General features: G+C 36.1%; 2 protein-coding genes and 1 long non-coding RNA gene across 3 annotated transcripts; 1 reads left to right on the forward strand and 2 right to left on the reverse strand.

The window, feature by feature from the left end:
- Positions 1-9634: 9634 nt before the first annotated feature.
- LOC126584410 (uncharacterized protein At1g65760-like) lies at positions 9635-10105 on the reverse strand. The gene has a single exon (XM_050248804.1). It carries the CDS (start codon positions 10103-10105, stop codon positions 9635-9637), a length of 471 nt encoding a protein of 156 aa, XP_050104761.1.
- A 1115-nt stretch (positions 10106-11220) lies between these two features.
- On the forward strand, positions 11221-11869 carry LOC126586886 (uncharacterized). The gene is made up of 2 exons (XR_007610923.1): positions 11221-11274; positions 11393-11869. It is a non-coding gene; the product is annotated as an uncharacterized LOC126586886 (long non-coding RNA).
- Positions 11870-12412: 543 nt separating this feature from the next.
- LOC126584411 (uncharacterized) lies at positions 12413-14573 on the reverse strand. The gene is made up of 6 exons (XM_050248805.1): positions 14549-14573; positions 14167-14262; positions 13817-13872; positions 13213-13311; positions 13045-13125; positions 12413-12943 (listed from the first exon to the last, which is right to left on the reverse strand). Exons 1-6 carry the CDS (start codon positions 14571-14573, stop codon positions 12515-12517), a joined length of 786 nt encoding a protein of 261 aa, XP_050104762.1. The 3' UTR covers positions 12413-12514.
- Positions 14574-15120: the final 547 nt, after the last annotated feature.

The following is a 15120-nucleotide window of genomic DNA, read 5'->3' on the forward strand; positions in this document are numbered from 1 at the left end:
TGTCCACAGAGTAGAGGAGTTCTCATTAATTTTGAAGGGTTTACACAAGTACATAGGTTCAAGCTCTCCTTTAGTGAGTACTAGTGAATGATTTAGTACAAATGACATTGGGAAATATTGTGAGAGAATGATCTCTATTTATAGAAGAGAATTTCTAGTTTCATTCTGACATTGACACGTGTCGTGTTGTGATTGGCTTCTGATGTTGACACGTGTCGCGTTATGATTGGCTTCTGATGTCGCTACGTGTCGCGCTGTGATTGGCCTCCTGGTTAGAGGGAAACTCTTCTGGTTCCTTGTCGGTATAATGTTGACTGGTGCTCAGTAGTTTCGCGATTAGTCAAGTATGGTACAAACACGTATCTCATCAAAACTATAAATTCACTAACACTTAAAAGTTCATTCATATTTTCATTAAGTATAACATAAGATTTTATGGTATCCACTAGTGTAAATACTTTAAATTGAAGATCGAATTCATTCATTGTATTCATATAGGGTCAAGGAGTGTAACTATAAAAAATCATCAAAATCGAAGTTAAAATAACCGTTAAATCATGATTTTTCGTTGATAACCGTCGAAAAGTTTTGTTCCGTTACTTGATCTCTGGATGTTTATTTTTTACAATTTTTGGCGTATGCGATCTTGAAGCATATACAAACAAGTTTGACGGTTGGATCATTGAAATTAATTTTGTAGAAGTATCCCATCAAAACGATAGATTCACTAACACTTAGAGTTTATTTATACTTTCATTAAGTATAACCCACTAGTGTAAATATTTTAAATTGAAGATCGAATTCATTCATTGTATTCATATAGGTTCAAGGAGTGTAGCTGTAAAAAAAATCATCAAAATCGGAGTTAAAATAACCGTTAAATCATGATTTTTCATTAATAACTGTCGAAAAGTTTTGTCCTGTTACTTAATCTCTAAATGTTTGTTTTTTGTGATTTTGAAGCATATACAAATAAGTTTGACGGTTGGATCGTTGAAATTAGTTTCGTAAAATTCGTATCCCATCAAGTTTAATGGTATATATATTTATTAAGTAGATTTAAATTTATTTATTTTGTACGTATAACACTTAAGAAATTGAATGGTATATATATTTATACCGATCCAATGGTCACCAATTTTTAATATTTAATTTAATATATATATATTTATATATACAATTATTATAATTTTTTGGGGTATAAAATTGTTAAATTAATATATATATATATATATATATATATAATTATAGTATTTTTTTAGGGTTATAAAATTATAAAATTAATATTTTGCTTATCGTGTTACCTACGTGTATACCCGAACCAACCTGTTATCTTAACAGGTACTTATCGGGTTACCTGATAAGCACCCGATTCATTATTGTGTCGACCCGAACACCTGATAATTTCGTGTCGTGTCGTGTCCGGTTATCGGGTCGTGTCAAGAATTGCCAGGTCTAGGTACAAGACGTGAATCTCCACTTGACTATCAAGTAGCTGAGAAACCATGGAAGCCAACAATGGCATGAAAGAGCTGAATAAGCCTCCGCCATGATCTTCATTCGAAGACTTATGCTCAAAGAATTACAAATGGAAATACCTCCCGATCAAGGATTCCATGGCTTTTTGGCTCGCTCCTACGGACTATCTAATCAGGAAAGACATTGCCTGAAGCACACCATGGTTACGTCCATGAATGAGTACAATTATGAAGTTTATAAATCCGATTGATTTTTTATTGGAGAATACTTTCTCGTCCTTCCATGTTTCTAACTAACCCCTGAAGCAGTATTGTAGAAAACAGAAGTTACCAAATTCTAGGATCTGATTACTACCACAAACATATGGTAGAATCAGGGCCTACCAAGGTGTGGCATCATGCCTGAAGTGTGATCCTTGGCACCTAAGACCTAAAACTTCAAGAATAAGGGAAAATATTCCCGAACCTCAACCCTGCAGAATCTATTTTTGTCTCGATATAATAGATCATTGGTTATGCACCTGTTCGTGCCCCTACCAATGTTGTTGAGAAGTATCATTCTAATAGTCAATATGTGAGACTAATTTTGCTCCACCAAAAACCGTTGGAAGAGCAAAATTTTGACATGGATGGCCTTGTTGGTTGAATCCCCTTAGTAAACCATTTACTTTGTGAACATTTTTCCATGTTCTTGGATTCATGTTTGGTGTATGTTTTACTTATGGATAATCTTATTGATATTGTCTTCGAATATAAGTTAATTGAATTATGTTTCTTAATACATGTGACTGATTCAATTAAACACGTGACTAGGTAGGAATGTGGGAAAGTTAGTTATCTAGATGAATGCGTACTACGCACACTAACTTTACACCTAAATCACATCTCTAGCAATGACTTCAAATCTATCCAACCTGATTAAAAGCATTGGCACGCTCCTCGTTGTATGAATGGTACTAAATCACCATTTAAGGGACCTTAAATTCTCCTTGACGTTGAGTTTTTAAGGATATTCGAGATGACAATGATCATAAATGAAACAACTGAAGAAAATAGAGTGAAATATCTTTGCACCACCTTCAAAAATGAGCTTGCAACTTTGATTTGAGGCCAATGGGTTGTTTCCCAACTAGGAACATGCCACATGTGGCCGGCCTAGAGCTGGGTGATTGAGCAGTTTACTTGCTTTGGCACGACCATTTGGGACACTTAGGTCGAATAATGATGCTACGACGCATTTCCATACCCGAAGTAAGGATTTTGTGCTTACAAGCACACTTTGCCAAAGCCCACTCATTTGGGAAATTGATTTCTACATCATTCCTTGCAAAGATACGACACGACTCCTTTTTCACAGTGGATTCAAGGGAATATATGTGGACTAATCCAACCAAAATGCGGACCATATAAATACTTATGGTTTTGGTTGATGAATCAACAAACTGGTCACATGTTTGTCCACAAACATTACTGCTAAACCTTATGGCCGATTAAGGGTTCACCACCCTACTTATCCCTTAAGGTCTGAGAGACTGGATAATGTCGGAGAGTTTATATTGACAATTTTCGATAAAGTATTGCATGTATTTTGGGTTTATAATTGAACATCGAATTCCCATGTTCACCCCAAATAGCCTCGCCTAGCGATCATAAAGCGCAATTTAAATGATTGCCCGAATTTTGGTAAACGTACCAAGTTTTTGGTTTATGCCTAGGGCTATGCTATCCTTGTACGCAGTTATATTGGTCTGCCTTAAGGCCCATTACCACCCAACCTATATAACGTTACAGTTGGTTACTGGGTACAAACCTGACGATTTTCGTATTTACGCATTTGGGAGTGCATTCCATGTGCCAAGTTGCGCCTCCACAACGTACCACCATAGGTCCTCAAAAGAAGGATGTGTATCTTTTGTCGATCATGATTCTCCTTCACACTAGCTCTCTTCGAGCCCTTACATGCGATCTCTTTACCGCTCATTTACGGGTTGTCACTTTAATGAGATAGTCTTCCCGCCGTTAGGGGAAGATAAGAACGTCAACATTCTTGTAGAAGAACGTGAATTTGCGTGGACGTTGCCCACTATGTCTCATCTCAATCCCCATACTGCACAAGTATAATAAGTAAGTGCAATGAATTCTAGATTTCAGAATGTTGCTCCAGACGCATTCCTCTTATCTAGCTAAAGTGACGAGATCATATACCAACTACAAACATGCCTGCAAGGATATACGTACTTAACGGACGTCGAGTAAACATCCTTGGAAGGTGTGTCGCCCCTGTTAGACGGTTTAAACTCCCATGTTGAATGGTTCGGTACACCGACGTATAGCCAATCAATCTATCTTGGCCTCGAGCACGACAGATCACTCGATTCGTAGGATTCACTTCCCTAGAAGAGGAAGGCACTTCACAAAATGAATCTAAACTTGATCGCCGTCTCAAATCATTTCCATCTCATGAGATTAATCCGAATTTCTCCCGAGACTTAAAGTTTTTGGTCCAGTATACTAGTTTGGATGAGCTAAATGGAATTGAAATGAGATTATCATCAACGATGTTTTCACTTATATGGTAGCTACTGACATAAATGAATAACGACGATATCAGACCATGTTTCGTTGATTAAGTGATAACATAGAACTGATTGGACAACTAAAGTTACAATCCAGGTCAAATTCCTTACCAAAGTGTGTATTGGACCTGTCATTCCTACACTGCCCAAGGTAACCCTGTTGTGTTACAAGTGGGAAAGGAAACATTATGAGATGAATGAAATAGTGCAATATAATGCACGCCTTAGGGCGTAAGGTTTCTCTCAAACGTCCTGTGATTGATAACAGCATTATGAAATGTGGTTAGTGTTTTCTCCATGGGGATATAGATACGGAGATCTACATGTAAGTTCTCGAAGAATTACATGGACTGTTTCAAATAGTTCCAAAACCACGAAACACCCTCTTAACTCCTTTTGAGGCGTTCACTTATGGATTGAAAAATCCGACGGATGTGGTATACCCGTCTAAGTAATTATTTGATCAGTCAGGGACAAATTATGCCCTTGTGTGTTAAACTATAAAGTCTTATTCCAAATTGCTAGAGTTACAGTTTATGTCGTTGACACGAATCTCACTAAGACTCCGGAAGAGCTTGAGAAAACTGTCTCGCACCTGAAGATGGAATTTGAGATGAAGGATCTTGGGAAAACTCGTTTATGCCTTGACCTGAAGTTGAAGCATTGTTCTGACGATATTTTGGTCTACCAATCGAACTACACCCTGAATGGGTTACCCTTGAGTATACCTATGATCGTTCATAAGTTATATGCAAATGAGACCCTTGAAGAGGTTATGGAATCCGAAATTCCATATCTAAGTTCAATTTTGCGCTTCGTTGTACTTAGGTCATTGTATTTAGACAGGACATCTCCTTCGCTATTGATCTTGGTAAAGATGCAACACCGCGCCTACACGCAACCACTGAATTGGTATTAAAGACGTACCCTGAAGGTATTACATAGGCAAATCCCAATGCATCTTAGCGGATCCAACCCCCTGATCCTCGAAATGATGCTTGTCTTGTTTGTTATGCTGACGCAGGTTACTTATCAAACCCACACAAGGCAAAATTCCCAAATGGTTATGTCTTTACCGTTAGGGATATCCTAATATCTTGGAGGTCTACGATATGAACTTAGTTGCGAAATCTTCGAATCGTTCCAAAACCCACCTTACTTCACTACCCCACAAGTGAGACATGGTTAGGAGTTCTTGTTGAGCATATTCAAAGTACTTGTTGTGTTTTCATCCATCGTTGAGTCTCGACAACGATCCGTGAAGATTATGCCGCATGTATCAACCCAACCAAGCCATAATACATCAACGAAGTCAACACCAAGACATATTGCGTCTACATCTACATCAGCAAAACATCAGGAGATTGAAGTCATGCAAGCCGATCTCAGACAACCTTGCCGACCTCTACACGATGTCACTGCCGAAGTCAACCTTCCATAAGCTTGTCCGAGGAATTGGTATGCCTAACTATCATACGCAATGCTTGTAGTTCTCATATGGAAGTTATGTCAAACTTAGGGGGAGTATCCAGAAGTATACTCACTTGATCTTAATGTACTCTTTTTCCCTACGATTATAAGCATTTTTCCCATTGGGTTTTTGCTACCTAACTAGGTTTTAACGAGGAACTCATCCTGGGCTGATCATACTCTTATGAGCTCTTCTACTTGCATCCAAAAGACGTATAGTTTTGACTTGATGTAACTTCTCACTTTTCTCCTTAGTCTATGAGTTTTTCTCCCACCTTGGGTTTTACCATAGCAAGGTTTTGTGAGTTTTATTTTTTATGCATTCTTCCATTGATTTGAGACTTGCATTCGCTCATTGTGGCGACGACTTCATCAACTATACTTGCTTCATCACTAAAGACTTGATGCGCTATTTACTTGAGTATTTACACACTTAAGGGGGAGTGTTGCAATCCTATTAGATTAGGAATGTGATTGTGCAAATCCTAGTATATCTTGGAATATCTCTTATATTCCTATTAGGAGGTGATTACCTATTAAATGTTGTAATCCTAAAGGGAAAAGTTTTTACCTATCCTACTACTATAAATAAAGACACAATGGGGTGAAATAGAACACACCCACAATTACACATCTCTCTCTTCTTCTCTCTATGCCACACCTTCTTCTTTCTGGTCTCCATAATTGTTTAGTAAATTATGCCTACAATAGGTATCAATTTATTGTGGATTGCCGACTACCTAATTATCGTCCTGAATGAAAGTTCAAATACCCAGCCCTTGTATATATAATTTGAACTCGAACTAATTTGAAGCAGTAGTAAAACTCCACACCAAAGACCATTCTTCAATGGTGCCAAAATTATTAACCCATTGGCGATTGGTCATGTTCTACAATATTTATGGCTTTTGAAACATGTCGGGTCACGTCTGTCTGCCCCGATATTCTTACAATAGTGAATTGATGAGGCATGCCATTAAAGCCTAATGAATTGCCTATCATAAAAGTTGCAAGGAACGTGCGAGGAAAGCTACAAAACAACCTTACATGTTGAATTCTTTGCAAAGATTTTCTGCCTTTAATTTGTGTGGGAACCAAGGGGCGTAAGCACTGAGAAGGACCGGTCTGCACCATATATACGTCATACAGGGTTTGGAATATTGCCATTATCGAGGAGGACCGGTCTACACCATCCACCATTCGGCAGTGGTGATATGAACCGTGACGAACATATGCAAGATTCCAAAATGATTAATGTGAGAAAATGACTGACCATCCACCATCCACCATCCACCATTCTTTTTATCATGCACGATTCATTAAATCTAATCTTCCAATTCTTTTATTGTTCTAATAATGTGAGAGGGCAGAGCTAAAAGTGTTAGTTAGATAACTAGTTTTAAAAAAGCTGTGGGCAAGAGATGTAGCTAAACTGGCTCCTTGAAGAGTCTTGGGCTATTTTACTATGCGCTAGCTAATATGTCCCGTTAAAAGTTTGATATTTTTTTTCTTAATTTTAATGCTAAATGACACTAGCCTAGGTTAATTTGCATACATTATGCATGCTCTCATATGATTCAATCTTTATTATATAATAATTAGCAATCTCACCTATTATGTATGTTGGAGAAAAATATGAAAGAGAAATAATTAAGCAGGAGAAAAGTGTAGAAGAATGTTAAACCTAGAGAGCGTCGCTTGAGGAACATTATTATTATTACTATTAATATTATTGTTGTTGTTGTTATTATCTAAAGTATATATTAATAAAACACTATCTGTCAACTAGAAACTAATAAAATTTACTTATATACCCTTTTAATACAAAACTAAAAGAAGATAATAAAAAAGAAAACAATGTGGCTATTAAAGTAATTTTGTACAAACAAGTTTTTCTGCTTTTTTTCTAAAACTTAAAGCTATGCTACTTTATCAATACCCTCACAACTCATTCTCTCTCCCTCCTAACTGCCAACCCTTATTTTTTTGGGATGTCTGCCAACATGTTAAAAACAAATAACTCCTCCCATAAAAAAAATACAAATATTTTAAAAAAATATAAAAAAAATATGGATAATACTAGGGAGACCAAATTTGGACACTAAATTTGCAAATTAAATGATGTGCACCAATAAGAATAAGCACGTTTATCAACGTGTAAATAATAAATTAATCATCAACTTGCATGTCCTTTAGTTTTCAAAATTTTATCTGTAAATTTAGTCTCTCTAACATTACTTAAAATATATATATCTCACCACACATAGTGTGTGACTTTTGCTAGTTATTATTATTATTATTATTGTTGGGTAACAATATTAAGGAACACAAGTTGCTGAATTGATATACTTTCTGCTACATTTTAAACTACCATACAAATAATGAAAACAAGGGAACAAGGGAATTTGAATCCATTTAAGGGGGTGCACCACCTTGTTCATTCTTTACAAATAACGTATTAGTACACCACCATACAAATTTCATAACTAGAACTATTTATTTTCTTAACCATTACTTAAAGATTATCTTTTAAAAATATCAATCAAATTAGAGAACGTTCAATCATCTATAAATGTATCTAATAAATGAACGGTTCACCATGAATATGTTACTTGATACCGACACCATTTATTTATTCGACACATATATGTGGCTAAAGAATTGTTTTGATTATTTTTGTATAGACGATCTCTAAACAATAATTAAAAAAATAAACAAAAATACTAAAATTTGTATGATAAAAATACAATAATCATAAGCACTGGCGGATCCATTAAGGGGCAAGGGGTCAGCTGACCCCCCGAACTTCGATGAACGTCCATAGACACCTTAAGTGCTGACCCTCCGAATTTCGGTGAATGTCCATGGATACCTTGAGCGTTGCCCTTTTAAAGATTAGAGCTGGCTTCATACTTGCCCTCCAACCGACTTCAAGCCTACCAAAACTTGATGAATGTCCATGAATACCTTGGGTGCTGCCCCTTGCTTACATTAACATGTCTGTAGTATGCATTTTCAAATGACTTCAGGCCTACCAAGACTCGATGAAATGATAATATGCATGCTATTTCTAGTATAAAAAAATTTTCGCACTGCGCGCGCTATTTTTACTAATCCACCTAATAGTATTTCCTGGATCCGCCATTGATCATAAGGGGTGATAAGGTGACGCACACATTTGAATCGATCAAATCTATGGGGCAAACCACTTGTAGCATGCTGTTAAATGACAGATTAGCCGTGTTTTACACTCTTTTGAGGAAAAACAAATAGAAAACGTGTTTTATATGGCAAAGAGGAAGCTTTCAAGTCCATTTAAAGAGGAAGCTTCCACCCGAGTACTTATTACTCATGGGGTCGTAATTATATTCGTATTATGCGTATTGAGTCATGCTTCTCAGCATAAATATGTGTATTATACCAACAAATTGAATTCTTAACAAAATACTATGCGTATTATAAAAATGGATGGTGCATGGAAGTTGCAAAACCTACGTATTGAATTCTTGGCAGACCTTTTCTGTCATAGGAATGTAATTTTTTTTGGGTCGTTGGAACTATAATACTTGTCATGTGGTGTATTCTTATAAATATTGATACGTCGTACTTTTGGAATATATTGATAAAATGCATATACATTTAGTATAATTAATTTAGGTGAATTATAACACCATTTGATGATCATCTGAACAGTGAATTCGCTTGCAAATGTTTTTAAATTAATGAAAGTGTTTTTGTAACAAAATTTTAGCTAAAACATTCTAAAACTTATTCTAGAAGCTCTTTACTCTAAGTGAAATTTTATTTAAACTCATGTAACCACTTTTTACACCAAACTTGATTTAAATTGTTAATTGTCTATTTTACCCTATTGCATAATTATTATTAAGTACAAAATGAAATTAATAATAAAACTCAAATTTATCAATAAACCCATTAAACCCTACCATCACTTTTTGTTTATCCTACTACCATCCCTTTTATTGTTTTTATCTGCCGGTGTCTGTTTGCATCCCCAAAACACCATTTGTGCTCATGTATCATTATATAAATGAAGGAAAATTAATTTTTTATTATGCTCACGTGTCATTATATGGAAATTTTTATTTTTTAAGTTAATTTCTTAATACAAGTAGGTTCTGAAGTTGATATGGAATCTTCCCCATGATTGTGTTTGAAAGAGTATGGCTTGTTTGCAGGCCAAGTCCAAGTTGGGGGTGGGCAAAACATGTTCTCGGAACTCGGAAGATCTGCTAGCCGCAAGATGCTGCTGCTGCCAGAATCTAAGCTGAACACTCCAAATCGGGGTAGCATTCTTGCTAGCTCATGCTTATACGACTTCTCATACCAAGGCTCGTTGAAATAAATGCTTTTCCCCTTGCATCCAGGGAAATCCCGACTAGACACGAAGTAGCAGCCGTCATCCCCCAGCACCAATATTCGATCATCCAAAACTCCCGCCCCAAGCTCAACCCATTTCTTCTCATTTGCCTCCAACTTGAAGATCCAGAATCTGTGGCCAGCAGTTTTACATATGTGGTTGTAATCCGAATATCTATCAACTAAGAGTAGGTCTCCCATCGACTCCTAATGCTTCTTATGACCGTTGTACGAGTGGTTAGCTAGCTGAGATGCAATCAGTTTCCAGGTACGTTATTGCATAAGAAAATATTTTAGCCTGGAAAGATTAAATTTTTAATGAATTTGTGGTTTTTTATTTTTGAATGGGTGTAAATATAAATTTATATATTGAATTGGGTTCGTGAGGGTAGTAGTTTAGGTAATAAATTTGGGTTTAAAGAGATATTTTTAGTTTAGTAAAAAATAATATGGGTGTAGAGAGTAAGTTGGGTATAGAAAAAGGTCATTTGAGTTCAAATAAAATTCCCCTTACTCTAATCATGCTCTCTACTTTAGAGAGTTATAATGACTATGACTCAATAATTAGCCGATAGAAGTTAATTATTTATCTAAAATAATATTAAAACAGTTAATTTTAATTATAGAGAACCACTATGAGCTCCTAAGGCCATCTCCAACTGAAGGGTCTAGAGGGCCAGAGGGCCGAAAATAGCCCGAAAACCGTCTCCAACCGAGGGCTAGGCCAGAGGGCTGAGTATTCCTGTCAGATATAACCGACAGTATTGTTAATTATTCATGTCGGTTATATCCGACAGTAATGCTAGGCCGAATTTCAAATACAATGGCTAGCTGACATCAGCTAGCTGTTATTTTTGAAATTTTTTTTTTACAGTTTTTTTTTACAAAATTTTTTAAACGTGTGTTTTTTTTTAATTCTATTTTTTTCCTATAACTTCCTAAGCCATTATACAACATTAAATTAATTAAAGTAACATGAAACAACATTAAATAACATTAAATTTAAATAATAAATTATGTTTGGCCCTCAGTTGAAGACGATTTTTTGCGATATGGCTAAAACGAGCCCTATGGTATTTTGGCCATCGGTTGGAAATGGAAGCAAATATGGCCCTGTACTGTTTATTAAAATATTAATTTCTTGGAGGGCTAGATGACTAAAACGAGCCATCTAACCATCCTTCGGTTGGAGATAGCCTAAATGAATCCCTATCTTGAATAGGGAGCATGATTGGAATTGATTTTTTAAATTCTACCTAAATATTATATATATGCTCATTTAAGGAGCTCATTGGAGATTCTCTAAGTCCATTGATGTGATTTATTTCACCTTATGCCGACATTGATAGGGATATGATGGCACGAAACTAGTTAGTCGTTTTGATAGCTCAGTTTATCTGCATTTTCCTTTCTAGTTGTTTACGATTCCTTCCCACAACTACAGTAACATTGTTTTTTCTATTTAAACCCATCCGGAATTATACTCAGAAATAAATTATCACGACACACTGTGAAGAGAGAGAGAGAGAGATGGAGATGGAAATGAAGATAAATTCAGCAGAAGGGAAGCCATTTTGCCTCAAACCAAAACCTGGGGGTGTGGTTCCAGCGAAGAGAAGATCAGTTAAAAGCTTGATTCTCGACAATATTCGCCAATGCTTCCGGTCTCTTCTTCCAGGCCCTACTAGTTCTACTGCAGCTTCCCCTTCTGCCGGAGTCTTGGCAGACGATGGAGACAAGGCCAAAGCATCCAGCACCAATAAGATTATGATCATCAGCAACCACGTTTACCCTAGCCCACCATAGTTTCTCTTGCAGACGACAATAGTTAATCTAAGAGGAGTTGTGTTTCAGTTGTACGTACAGTTATAAACATGCAAAAGTGTATTTTGCTAAGAATTTTATATTTACTTCCTTGATTTGGTTATTTGACCTCAATGTATATAATTTAATGAATTTGGTGTATTTCTCTGCTTTATTGAATTTTGTAATTAGATTCATAGCAATTTTCATCAATCGGGAATTTCACAGTTAAGCCATTTTCACAATTTAAATCAAGACCATAACTGCAACATCCCACATCACTTAGGAGAGTGAATCCTGTAAGCTTTATATGTATATTCTCATTTTTACCTAGCACGAGATCTTTTGAGAGTTCACTGGCTTCGGATTCCATCGGAACTCCGAAGTTAAGCGAGTTCGCGCGAGAGCATTCTCAGGATGGGTGACTCACTGGGAAGGTCTCGTGTGAGTTCCCAGAAACAAAACCATGAGGGCATGGTCAGGGTTCAAAGCGGATAATATCGTGTTACTGCGGACGCGCAAGAACCGTCGCGCAAAGGCAGTGAAGGAAGGGTTTGCGCGACGTAGGACCTGCGTTGCTCAAAGTAGCTTTGCGCGACATAGGTAGGCACTGCGTCGCGCAAACCTTTTTTTTTTTTTTGTCATTTATATTTTTTTTATTTAATTTTTAATAAATATTATAATTAAATTCTAAACAATAATTAATAAACCAAGAAAAAGTAATTAATTATAGAATATATGAAAATGTACGTTTGTCCGAACAAAAAAAATAAAAAACTGCAAGTCTTCTAAGTTTAATACATCATGCTACTCGGTATCGTTTGGGTGAAATGGCTGGGAAGTCGAAGGTGGAGCAACATTAGGTGCTAGCATCGTCGGGATTTGGAGGCCGGACATCGCTAAGGCCTGAACAATCATATTCATCCTCTCGTCCTGGGCCCTAATATGGTCGTCCTGGGCCGCAACCTGACCTCTTAGGGTTGTCACTTCCTCCTTCAAGGAATTGACCTCTCCTGTGGACAATCTGGAAGAAAAGGCACCCGTTTCACGAACCCCCGCCTTCCCCGTATACCGAACAACCTTACCATGACGACGACCGAACTTCTGATCCAGGACCTCAGTCACGATCTGAACATCTGCATCCTTGGGTACAATGACGTCCTCGATCGGGGTCTCTGGGGGAAGCTGCGATGTTGCTTCTTGGAGAATAGCAATGCTCTTTTCCACCATATCACCCTGTAATAATAAAGAAAAAACATATAATGTTTAATAACAAAATATAAATAATATTTGAACGATTCATAAAAATAAGAAAAATAACAATTACATATACTTACATAAAGCTGGTCACTGTTCTCATTGTTGGGATGAACGTAAACATGCTTGAACAGGTCAATCTGTGGGAACTTAGAACCCTCCTAAAGAAAAAAAAAACATTAAGAAAATTTTATTAATCAATAATAAAAAATAAATTGTATAAAATTTCAAAATTAATATACTTTTACCTCACGTCGTGCCTCAACCCTATACGAAAAGGGCTTCGAACCGGAATGGTGGAGAAGTGTCTTTGAGTCCCGAGCTTTCTTGCCAGCAATAGATTTCTTCTGTTAAACATACAATATATAGGTTAGTGCGACTATTTGAAAGAAATTATTAAAAAAAGCTTAAATAAAATAACAAAAACAATAAATTATTATTTAAATGGTCGGGTCCTGCACTGCTTAAGTCTTTTTGAGTAAAATTCTCATCTAAGGTAATACCGTAATAGCTCGAGGCAGTGGGTTAAGCAGTCAGGCATATCATATATAAGTATGTGCATCAAATGTTTTCTAGTTTCAATCCCCTGTGAAAAGTTAACACTTCCTACAAATCTGGAAAAGCCATATGCAGGGCTCATTCTTCAGAACAAGAATACAGGTTTTTCACAACAACTATCTAAAAGAACAAGATTTTCCAGAATACATCTAACATGCATGAATACTATATGTAAGTCAATGCCAATTAAATAAGCAAAAGGAAAATTTCTGTTATGCAGAATAAAAATTAACAACATAAAATAAGATATAATAAGGAAATCTTTTACGAGAATAAAATGTTACAAGTTCTTACGTTTTGCAATAAACTAGCCGAAGAACAAAGTGCGATATTATGTGCTTGTTGACGACCTCAGATGCCTGAGGATGCCTCATATTTGTCTTCCATAGTTCTATTGCCTGTAAAATGCCAAAATGTTAATTTTCTAAAAGGGTGCAATAACGGAAATGAAAAGAATTTCAACCTGGAACTACGGTTTTACCAAACTAACAATTATATGAATCAAACTAACAATTATATATACTTCCCAATATACCATTTCGAATAGCAAACTCCCCAGAGCAATCATTTTCATAGACTAAAAAGCCAAAACCAATTTCGAATACCAAACTCCCCAGAGCAATCAAACTAACAATTATATGTACAATCGTGGTACACAACAGGTTTGACACCAGGATCTTTCAAAATCACTATAGCAGGTGTAGATTTTACCTCGAACCTGTTGGAAAGCATATAAGTTCCTATGAAATCAAAGATGCATAATTTTCGGTACCCAATTTATAGTAATAGTTCAAGTTTAAACTCACAATAGTAGTGTTTGTGTTATTTTAGACTCAAGTCACATAATATTTTGAAAATCTGGAGAACCTGGAGAACAATACTCTTTCAAGAATTAAACCAAAAGGACAATTCCTCTTCTTACCAGAGCACGAATGCAAAAGAAGCATGACTCCAATAATTTTTAGCAGTTTGGCGTATGAATGGAGCAGCACGCACCCCTGTTTTTGAGAAGAAAATGACTTTTACCTGTGAACCAGAAGAACAAAACCATTATCCAAGCGACAGGTCGAAAGTATTAACAATAGATAGCAGCATGTTGCGAAGGCATCTATTTATACGTTGATCAATTAAAATGCATTAGCAAAATATTGAATCTGCAAGTACCTTGTGAAGACTAACTTTTGCTAGAAACTTTTGCCCTTGAAAATTGAAGTATGCATTCATATCATTTTCAGGTATGTTAAAAGGTGACAGAAAATAAAGAGTAGAAAAGCGAAAAAAGGAAAGGTGAATTAATAACACGCGTAAATCAGCTAAGCAAAAATAAAATCATATGAGAAACCAGATTGGAATCATTGGATAACCTTATACTGGATCAACCTTGAGTTATCTTTTGAACAAATGCGTGACTAAATGCGTGACTGAATACGAGGCAAACCAAGTACGGTTGTTGCAAACCAATGCGTGACTGAATCAACTGAAAATAAACAAAAAGATACTGTTATCTAATATGAAAGAGTGCATTACAAAGCTTAGATAGGTTGGCAGTTGACCAAACCCAGTGAAGCTTAAGAACTAAAACCCAGATTTGCATCAGA

Source organism: Malus sylvestris, chromosome 10 (genome assembly GCF_916048215.2).
Source record: "Malus sylvestris chromosome 10, drMalSylv7.2, whole genome shotgun sequence".
Lineage (NCBI taxonomy): Eukaryota > Viridiplantae > Streptophyta > Magnoliopsida > Rosales > Rosaceae > Malus > Malus sylvestris.

Coding starts and splice junctions, on each gene's coding strand:
- LOC126584410 (XM_050248804.1), bottom strand. CDS start 10,105: ATGGGAGACCTACTCTTAGTTGATAGATATTCGGATTACAACCACATA.
- LOC126584411 (XM_050248805.1), bottom strand. CDS start 14,573: ATGGTTTTGTTCTTCTGGTTCACAG. Junction 13,873..14,166: donor ACCTGTTGTGTACCACGATT/GTACATATAATT, acceptor CAGGCATCTGAG/GTCGTCAACAAGCACATAAT. Junction 13,312..13,816: donor CGGCTAGTTTATTGCAAAAC/GTAAGAACTTGT, acceptor TATGTTTAACAG/AAGAAATCTATTGCTGGCAA.